The 11,290-nt window shown below is 33.6% G+C and overlaps 2 protein-coding genes across 2 annotated transcripts; both read left to right on the top strand.

Moving 5' to 3' along the window:
- The first annotated feature begins 1,093 nt into the window (after window positions 1-1,093).
- On the top strand, window positions 1,094-2,734 carry LOC141481113 (uncharacterized). The gene has a single exon (XM_074172228.1). It carries the CDS (start codon window positions 1,094-1,096, stop codon window positions 2,732-2,734), a length of 1,641 nt encoding a protein of 546 aa, XP_074028329.1.
- A 1,109-nt stretch (window positions 2,735-3,843) lies between these two features.
- LOC141481114 (uncharacterized) lies at window positions 3,844-5,421 on the top strand. Its single transcript, XM_074172229.1, has one exon. It carries the CDS (start codon window positions 3,844-3,846, stop codon window positions 5,419-5,421), a length of 1,578 nt encoding a protein of 525 aa, XP_074028330.1.
- Window positions 5,422-11,290: the final 5,869 nt, after the last annotated feature.

Raw genomic sequence — 11,290 nt, forward strand, 5'->3', positions numbered from 1 at the left:
TTGCAAAGCTAATAATCGACATCGAGCACCGACGAGATTCTTCGTCTGTCTTTCACTGCAACTATATTACTGTGATGCAACACCAGACGGCGCTGTCTCGACTCACGTTAGGCCTCATCATTGGAATGAGTGAATAGAAAACGAAGTACACCCCAGATTTACCTTGCTAAGGAATAATAATCAAAGCTGTTGGAATTGTTTATTATAATATATCGATGTTAATATTTTATCTCCCTATAGGAATAATTTTGTTTTATGTTTTTGGTAACTATTGTATAAAGTAGAGTTCAGTTGTTAAAAATTATTAATAAAAGTCATTACGAGAAAAGTCAAAGTCTATTTTAAAACCGATAAAATTATAAGAATCCATCCCATTTACAACATTTGGCGACCGTGACAGGACATAAAAGATGGATAGTTTGAAGAAAAATAGGCAGCAGTTGAGGAGACTTTTCAAAAAATCTGTTGAAGCGCTTGATGGAGCTTTGAAGCTGAGAGATTCGACCAAAGATGATTTACTGTTTCTACTGAGACAATTGGAGGATAAGAGTAGCAGATTATTCGAGGCAGATGAAGGAGTTAAAGAAAAATTGTCATTAGAAGCCGTCGATGATATTGAATTAGAAGAGGAGTACGACGAGGTAGAATATTACAGAGACGAACTGATAAAATATAAATCCAAATGCGAATTCCGATTGAACGAGATTACGAAGACCCAAGAAGATAATTTGAGCTGTGCCAATTTCTCTATAACGGAGAAAATTCAGAGAGAAAATTTCATTTACCAAGAATAGAACTGAAGAAATTCGATGGGAACGTGAAGAACTGGATTGGGTTCTGGGGACAATTCAAGAAGATTCACAACGACCCAGAAATAGATAATGAAGACAAGTTTCAGTATCTTTTACAAGCGACGGAAAGTGGTTCAGTTGCTCGAGATTTAGTAGAAAGTTACCCCCCGTCTGGGCCCAATTACATTAAAGCCATTGACCAGTTGAAGACTCGTTTTGCCAGGGACGAATTCCTAATCGAAGTTTACGTAAGGGAACTATTACAACTTGTACTGCAACAATCTTCAAAAGCTAAAACAGGTATGTCTCTTTCCAATCTGTATGATAAACTTGAAACCCAGTTAAGAGCTTTGGAATCCCTAGGAGTTACTAGCGAAAAATATGCGGCTATGCTTTTCCCTCTTGTAGAATCGGCTTTGCCTGCAGAAGTTTTAAGAACTTGGGAAAGACATCGTAATTTCAATCAACGAAATGAGAAGAATGATAATGACACTTCCAAAGGTACTAATTATTTGAATATGTTATTAGGTTTTTTGAAAATGGAGGTTGAGTCAGAAGAACGAATACATTTGGCACAAAAAGGATTTGGAAAAGGACACGAGCACAACAAATATCATGACAGTAAGAATAAATATTTTCCAAAACAAGGTGAGCCCGAATTATATACAGCAGCTGCTTTGTACACAGCTAATCCCAAAGATTATTTAAAAGATAAGCAAAATAATTGTTTATTCTGCGATTTGAATTCACATGCAAGTAAGGATTGTTTGAAAGCTCAAAGTCTTTCAATTGATGAAAGAAAATCTAGAATAATGAAAAAACGTGGATGTTTTTCTTGTTTAAAATTGAATCACATTAGTAAGAATTGTCGAGCTGTAATTAGGTGTTTGATATGTTCAAAGAAACATTACCCCATTTTATGTCCTAATTTGCATGTGAAGAAAGGTATCACTGATCAAGATGATAAAAATCCAAACAATAAGGTTGAAAATACTTTAACTAACAATTTTTCGAACGAAACTCTATTGCAAACGGTTGTTGTCAAAATTGTCAATAATGACAAACAGAAATTGATTAGAACGTTACTTGATTCAGGATCGCAAAGATCATATATTTCACGACAATGTGCAGCTGAATTACGATTGGATAGTGTTCGTCAGGAAAATATTGTACAAGGTGTTTTTGGTGGGTTTCAGTCAGAACCAAAAATACATGATGTGTATAATATTATTATTCAAAATCCAAATAATACGTTTGAAACAGAAGTGAATGTGGTGGAACAAGTGAAAATATGTAACAACTTACCTCGTTTGATTGATTTATCCGTTATAGACTATTTGAAACAAAGAAATATAATTTTGAGTGATACTAGAAACTTTGATGTTTCAAATGAAATACAATTATTATTAGGAGCCGATGTTTTTGGTAAGCTTTTGACAGGAAAAATCGAAAATTTGATGAATGGCTACGTTGCTCTCGAAACTTATTTAGGTTGGACAATAATGGGTCAGAGAGTAAGTGAATGTTCGACATATTCTACTATATTTGCCGGTTTTACTGAGTTTTCCATTGCAGATCTATGGAATTTGGATGTGATAGGAATAAAAGATGTTGCACATATCAAAACCAAAGATGAACATGAAGAAGAAGTTTTAAAGAAGTTTAATCAAACGATAACTTGGAAGGAGAACAGATATGAAGTTCATCTACCTTGGATTGAAGGTCATCCAGAAATAATGAGAAATGATGAAATGGCCAATTCTCGATTGATGTCTACTACAAAAAAGTTAAGAAATACAGGTAAATTACAAGAATATGAAAAAATTCTTCATGACTGGGAAACACTGGCAATTATTGAGGAAGCAAAACAAGCTGAGGACAAAAAAGTACACTATTTACCACATCACGCTGTCATTAAAGAAGTCAGTATAACACAAAGGTGAGGCCGGTTTTTGATGCTTCGGCAACTGATAAGAGAGGTGTATCTTTGAATGGGTGTCTAGAAAAAGGTCCAAATATGATTGATTTAATCCCATCACTTTTAGTTAAATTTAGATTAGGAAAGATAGGAGTAACAGCTGACATTGAGAAAGCATTTTTACAGATCAGTGTTACTGAAAAGGATCGGGATTTTCTAAGATTTCTATGGTGGCAAGATGATTCATATGAAAAAATAAAATTTTTTAGGCATCGTCGAGTAGTTTTTGGTTTGAAATGTAGTCCATTCCTTTTAGCTGCAACTATAAACTACCATTTATCTAGATCACCTCCAGAATTCCAAGACACAGCTTATTTGTTGAAGAAATCGTTTTATGTAGATAACTGTTTATCTAGTTTTGATTCTGAGAAAGATATGAATAAATTTATTATTGAATCCAAACAATTAATGTCTTTGGGAGGCTTCAATCTTAGAGATTGGACTTCCAATTCCAATTCAGGCATGAAAGATGAAGTAGCTCAAAATGAAAATGAAAATATATATGTTTTGGGATTGATTTGGAATTTTCATAATGATGAACTCTCGTGTGATGTAAACGCACTCATTCAATTAGAAAACACTCCAAGAACGAAAAGAGGAATACTATCAGCAGCACATAGAGTATTTGATCCGATAGGTTTTACATGCCCAGTAACACTTATTCCAAAAATTATTATTGAAAGAAATTTGGAATCTAAAAGTTGCTTGGGATGAAGTTTTGCCAAGTGATATTGTAAAACCGTTCGATATGTGGTTGAAACAAATACATTTTCTCAGTCTGTGTAAAATTCCAAGATCACTCAGTAGTGGCCAAAGAGTTGATTATAACCATGCAACGATTCATGTGTTTTCGGATGCTAGTAAATCTGCTTATGCTTGCTGCGTATTTCTAAGAAATGTAGTGGAAGGAAGAGTGTTTGTTGAACTTGTTGAGGCCAAATCAAGAATAGCTCCTAAAATATAACCCTACCTAGGTTGGAATTGTTAGCCATTGTTATAGGGGTCAGACTTTGGAAAACTGTAAAAAGTGTGAATGAACTGAGTGTTCTGAAAACGTACTTCTGGAGTGATTCGATGGTTGCTCTCACATGGATTAAAACACAAGGTCACTGGAATACTTTCGTAGGTAACAGAGTGAAAGAAATAACTTCAGTGAGCAATGTTAATGATTGGCGACATGTACCTGGTCACTTAAATCCGGCAGACGTTGCTTCAAGAGGTTGCTCGAGTAAGACTTTGGTTGAGAAACAATGGTGGAAGGGACCAGAGTGGTTGAAGAATGATCCAAAACACTGGCCAAACGTAGAGATTTACTGTACGAATGATGAAGTTGATAAAGAAAGAAAAAAGACTGTAACTTCTTGTGTCAGTAATCAAAACCAGTGGTTTACACAAATATTCAAATATTTTTCTGTGTTCACGAAAATTACTAGGATGATTGCTTGGCTATTCAGATTTTGTTATAATGCGAATAAAGAGAATCATAGAAAATCAGGTCCATTAACTTTCGATGAAATTGAACATGCTGAAATTTGTTTATTCAGAGCAATACAGAATGAAAGTTTTTCTGAAAATATGGACGTTCTTCAAAATATCAATTTGTTTCGTTCAGAAGATGGTCTGTTGAGGGTAAAAACTAAATTAATCCTAAGTGATGATTCATTTGATTTCAAATATCCTATTATATTGCCATACAAACACGAACTTGTAGAAAGAATGATTAGACAACAACATCGAATACATTGTCATATAGGAGTCCAAACTCTTCTAGGATTATTGAGAGAAAAATTTTGGATACTGAAAGGAAGGAAGTTTGTCAAGGATGTTGTGGCAAAATGTTTGATTTGTATGAAACATAAGAAAAACCCCGCAGATACACCGTATGCACCGTTACCTTTGAATAGAATCAAACAGTCTTCACCATTCCAAGTAACTGGTGTGGATTTGGCAGGACCGCTTTTTCTTAAAGGAGGCGAGAAATCTTGGATTGTTATCTTCACGTGTGCGGTATACAGGGCAGTACATTTTGAATTAGTGCGATCCCTGTCTACTGAGGATTTCTTGATGGCACTCAGACGATTCGTGGCAAGAAGAGGAAATATTTCTGTAATCTATTCGGATAACGGTGGGAATTTTGTAGGTACTTGGAATTTGCTGCAGAAAATTTCGTGGAAAGAGATTGAAGAATATTCGACAACTAGAAAAATTAAATGGATTTTCAATGCTCCAACTGCTCCTTGGTGGGGAGGATGGTGGGAGCGAATAGTCAGAATTATAAAGGAACTATTGCGTCGTAATTTGGGAAAATCATCGTTAAATTACGAAGAACTCATGACTGTTTTGTGTGACTGTGAAGCAAATATTAATGCTCGACCTCTCACATATATCTCAAGTAGCGAAGATGATCTGATTCCATTAACGCCTTTGATGTTTATCAGTTCAAACTCAAGCACCGATACTCCAGAGTTGGATATGGTTGATAGAGGTCATCTACTGAAAAGGTACAAGTATCTGCAAAAACTTCGAGAGGGCCTTCGTAGTCGATTTAGGAAGGAATATCTGGCAGAATTAGTCCATACTGGTCAAAAAAGGGTAACTTCACTCAAAATTGGAGATATTGTACTCATTGAAGTGACAACAAAAAACGAGTAAACTGGCCATTGGGGAAAATTTTACAACTGTTTCCAGGAAGAGAGGAATAGAAGGGGTAAAAGGGTTGTGTATAAACAGAACGAGGGGAATTAATTAATTCGTCCTCTTCAGCGATTGTTCCATTAGAAATTGAGGCAGACACGGCGAACCAATTAAAGGAGACTAGAGAAGGGGATACTAACGAGATACCAGAAAATCGAAACGTAGAAAACAATAGCATATACAATGGAAAGGTAACACAGCAAGGAGAAGATGAAGAGGAGAAAATAGATGCGAAGAAGACACCAAGATGCGACGGCTTCATCACAAGTAATAACAAGATCTGGAAGAAGAGTGAAGATACCGAAGCGTTTTGGGTTGGAATGATTTTGCAATTAGATTGCAAAATGGGGGGAGAATGTTGGAATTGTTTATTATAATATATCGATGTTAATATTTATCTCCCTATAGGAATAATTTTGTTTTATGTTTTTGGTAACTATTGTATAAAGTAGAGTTCAGTTGTTAAAAATTATTAATAAAAGTCATTACGAGAAAAGTCAAAGTCTATTTTAAAACCGATAAAATTATAAGAATCCATCCCATTTACAACAAAAGCAGAGCAGCCCAAGAAGCATTCAACTATGGAATAGTGAAATGGATGGAGGTAGAGAAGATACACCAATATTGTTATAGGAATATATTGACTGTGTAATGCATACTGAATTGCTTTTTAGACTTCATTACATAGAATTCCAAATTTTGGTTACAGGAAACCATGAAAAAGTCCATATTATCATCCATAAAAATTTCTTGACGCGAAAGAAAATGCTTGAACTGCAAAAAATTTCACATCTTTCAATAACGGAAACAAGGCTGAAGTTTGGAAAACGATTCTAGTTTTGTAAATCCCCACGATACTGATGAAACTAGACTTTTGGAATAAGGCTTCAATCGTAATACTAAGCCAACATTATTTCAGTTGGTATATCAGTTTTAAGTATTGAAACAGACTCTGCGAGATACTTCCAATTCGTATAAACATATTGCCGCAAATATATTCAAGTATGAACCCGTTCATGGAATGCAGTTCAATAAAGAAACGAAAATTGCAAAATCAGTGCAACCAAAAATTAATGATATAGTTTTCACAAGCGTAGACAAAGGTCTATCAGTAAGGGGGTATATTCTGGGGAATGAACCAGTAACCTTTTACCAGAGAAAAGTCAAAGAAACTCTCAAGTCAAGTGATTAGTGAATTCGGCAAACGCAGGGTATTTGTCATGAATCCACAACTACCCAAACTTCATTCTCTCATCAAATTACATAATTAAAACTGATTTTCCAATCGGACCGATGTATTAATATGAAAGGTCACAACTTACTTTTAGTGAGGTTGGCCGTGTCGAAAAGAATGTTATATTTAAACAATTGAAATGAACAAGTAACTAATTAAAAGAGGTTGACTCCTCACAGGATACAAAGGAGAATATTACATTTAAATTTTCTAAAAATCGTTAATTTTTTCAAAATTATGGATTACTGATAAAAGCCATGAGGTTGAAGAACAAAGAGAGATACACAAAACAATTGACAATGTCAGTTGTCATGTAATTCAGTTCGAAAAGGTGTGTTTGTTTGTAGATGATAAACCATGGAACAAAAGAGAACTATTTTGGTGCGAGTGTGATCAGAGACATCTGCTGTTCTGTAATTAACTCAATAAGAAAAACCCAAAAATCAAATATGTTAATTAATTGAACAACATCCTCATTAGTCTTGAGGAAAAAACACAAAGTGAAGAGGTGTTGTTGAATGAAAGTAAAACCCTGCCTTAGGGAGGTTGGAATTTTTGTTGCAAGAGAAAATGTTTGAAATTTATGAAATTATACATTAATGAAAAACCAGAATTATTGATGGTTTGGAGTTCATGTAGATTTTCGTCAATGTCTAATAAAAAGCATAGATTTCACTAAGGTGATCAATGTTTGATCTTTCATTGAGGCAATTATTAGATTGTAAAATAAATGACATTTCCAAAAACAATCTTTTAGATTTACTTCTTTCAGTTGATGAAATTTTTGTTGAATAATAGTCCATTTCATGACCTTCTTTGGACACATGATTACTGAAAGCACATCTCTCAGGATGTAATCTACTATCACTTTTATGTGAGCTAATTCTGTCTTTGAGTAATCTTGACGTTTGACCAATAAATTCCCTACAACAATTTAAGCATGGAATAGAATAGATTAATTGAGATTGGAAGTTAATTGAAGTTTTATCTTTAAGTTTAGAGAATAATTTATTGATGGTGAATATGGTTCTGAAAGCTATTTTTACATTTGAATCTTCGAAGATTCTGCATAACTTGGGTGTCATATCACTTATGTATGATAAAGAAGAGAAAAGTATAGGAACTGGAGGTGGATCAGTCCCAATTGCGACATTGTCAAACTCTAAAGAATTTATGTCCAACTGGTTGTTATTGTTAATTTGAACGTCAATAGTTGACGTGCTAAATAAGATCTTCTTAAGTAGTAGACGATCCGGGTAGGATCAAAGACAGAATTAACTCACATAAAAGTGATAGTATATTACATCCTGAGAGATGTGCTCTCAGTAATCATGTTTCCAAAGGTCATAAAATGGACTATAATTCAACAAAAATTTCATCAACTGAAAGAAATACATCTGAAAGATTGTTTTTGGAAATGTCATTTATATTACAATCCAATAATTGCCTCAATAAAAGATCAGACATTGTTCACCTCAGTGAAATATATGCCTTTTTATTAGACATTGACAAAAAAACTACATAAACTCCCAACCAACAATAATTCTGGTTTTTCATCAATGTATAATTTCATAAATTTCAAACATTTTTCTCTTTCAACAAAAAATTCCCACCTCCCTAAGGCAGGGTTTTACTTTCATTCAACAACACCTCTTCACTTGTTTTTTTTCTCAAGACCAATGAGGATGTTAATTATAACATATTTGATTTTTGGGTTTTCTTATCGAGTTAATTACAGAACAGCAGATGTCTCTGATCACACTTGCACCAAAATAGTTCTCTTTTGTTCCATGGTTTATCATCTACAAACAAACACACCTTTTCGAACTGAATTACATGAAAACTGACATTGTCAATTGTTTTGTGTATCTCTCTTTGTTCTTCAACCTCATGTTTTTTTATCAGTAATCCATGATTTGAAAAAATCAACGATTTGTGGTGATTAGTGACTGCATAATTGGCCCATTTTTCTGCCAACAAGATTAACAGGTGAGTCCTACACGGATTTTTGCGAGATCATTTACCCATTTTGTCAGAAGTAGTTCCGGTACTCGCATGAGGCAACATGTGGTTAATGCACGACGGGGCTCTAGCTTATTTAATATTCTTGCTCGTCATCATCCGGATATCACCTACCCTAATCGCTGAATTGGACATGCAGGACCTAAAAATCAGCTCACTGTCCTGATATGTATCCTATAAATTTCTATTCATGGGGCCATCTGAAGGCTCTTGTTTATAAAACTCCTGTACTAGAATCGAATAATTGACAATTGCAATATCATAAGGAATACTCCAGGTATTTTTGAACGTGTCAGAAAATCAATAACAAATCGATTGCAGTCGTGTATTATATCAGGAGGTGAACATTTTGCTCATTTACTTCAAGGTCGAAATTGTTCATTATTTATTTCTTGATTCTATTTATTTTTGTCCATGGATAGATTTTAGAAATGATTTTTTTCTCGAATAAAACTCAAGCGACGAAAAAGTTGTATTTTTAGTTGCTCAATCTAAAAAATTTAAAACTACAAAAAAGTCAATGTCGTTTTTTTTTCTCAATATCGTTATCTGTGGTACCCACTAAGACGCCACTGGACCTGATAATTTCAATCTTGTTCAGGCAAATAACTGTAGTAGCATTTCAACCAAATCGGTGTAAGGATATTTATGATATTTTAAAAATCATTTTTAAAACTTCGACGCCCTGTGCCCTGTATCTCAGAAACGAAGCAACTCCGGACATATGTTCATGGAAACTTTTTTTCTTAAAATAACCTAGCGAATCAGCCTGTGCAGTTTCGCACCGTAGTTAGGAAACACCCTGCATTGATTTTCCAATCCTTCCTGATTACTTCGAATTACTCATTCTTACAATAATTATACTTCGAATTTCAAACAAAATTTGTCATTGGTTGTGAGTATTTCACCAATCTCTTCGGAAGATTCATGAATTTTTTCGTAATTGAAAATAATTTATCCTGTGGAAAAATCGTCATTTGCAAAGAACATCATTCATAAAATCATACAAACTATTTTGTCGTGATTATATTCAAAAATGACCTAGTATTCGGGAAAGAAAGTAGCCAAACTAGAACCTAATATAATAAATGGCGTTTCCTGTCCATGTATGTTATTAACCATTGGATATGGAATGATTATTCGTAAAGGATTCGCTGTTAACTATATTACTCACGAAGATACCGTGGAGATTTGTGTAATTATCCTAATAGTGAAATAATGAGGTTTGAATAATTTGGGTTAGTCGTTTCTATAAATATTCCATATGATTTGATTTATACATTACATATTTTAAAACTATACTATCTTTCTATAGTTCTCAAACATGAAATATCACATATCGATTTATGATTTCCTAAAAATGTACTTGTGAAATAATTGTCATTAACCGAAATCGTAAAATCGTCACTTGTTCTCAGGTAATTACATTGAAGTTTCCTATGGAAAATGATCCGAAGGTACAATTTGAGCTGATAATGAAAGCGAAAAAAATATTGTCACCCTGATAAGTTACTGAGTAAAAATCAAAGTATTTTTCACAAAAGAAAATCTACTATTTATCAGTAACCTGTTGTATTTAACAATTTTTCCTGCCTAAATAAAAACATTGTTAAGAAATATTACTTATCTTTTACGTTTCGGAGGCCAAAATCTGCCTCCGTCTTCAGAAATGGATGAAAAATTCGAATATATTCGCAGTTATTCCTTTTTTGAAATATTTAGTATTTATTTTTATTCGTTTATGAAATACCTTGTTCTTGTGATAAAAGTTACATTGGTGAAACCTCGAGACCATTGAAAGTGCTTGAGAATGAACATCGAAAATTACATAAAAAATAGACAATCGACAGGATCAAAATTATCAGAACACATTTTAAAATCTGACGGTAGAACATCGAGTGGAATGGAATAGGACAAGAATGATTACGAATGAGCCTCATTCTAAGAGATGTAAGCTAAAAGCATCAGCGTAGATTCTCATGTTTGGAGAAATTGAATCTCGAATAGCTCCTTAGAAATAGACTACTTGGCTACCCATCTTGAAGAAAACTTTGTATAGTGGCGAAAGGGCAACAGACTGATATCGGAGAGTACCTTGTATTACATCGAATGTTACAATTGTCAATCAACAACATTGACATAATTTAATATTTCAAAAACTTCTTTGACATCTGTCGAAGAAGTAAAAGAAATTAATACTAATATAAAATGGAATACTGCGAATATGTTCGATTTTTTATCCATTTCTAAAGACAGAGGCAGATTTTGGCCTCACGAAACGTAAAAGATAAGTTTTATTTAACTTAATATTTTTTTTAATAGGCAAAATTTGTTAAATACGAAAGGGTTACTGATTAATAAAAGATTTCTCTTTGTGAAATATACTTTGATTTTTACGCAGTAACTTATCGGGGTAAACTAAAAAGTTTGCCCTTCTACACTTGTATAAAGTTCTCCATTATAATTTTTATATTTTTCAGATTGTGGAAGGTAACAAATACCCAAAAAAGGTCGATAAAAAATAATTATATCATTTCACAAGTTCATCTTTGAACGTTCATCAAAGTTCTA

The sequence above is a fragment of the Leptinotarsa decemlineata genome, unplaced genomic scaffold, assembly GCF_025532065.1.
Source record: "Leptinotarsa decemlineata unplaced genomic scaffold, Ldec_3_MD MMD2_tig00000035_RagTag_RagTag, whole genome shotgun sequence".
NCBI lineage: Eukaryota > Metazoa > Arthropoda > Insecta > Coleoptera > Chrysomelidae > Leptinotarsa > Leptinotarsa decemlineata.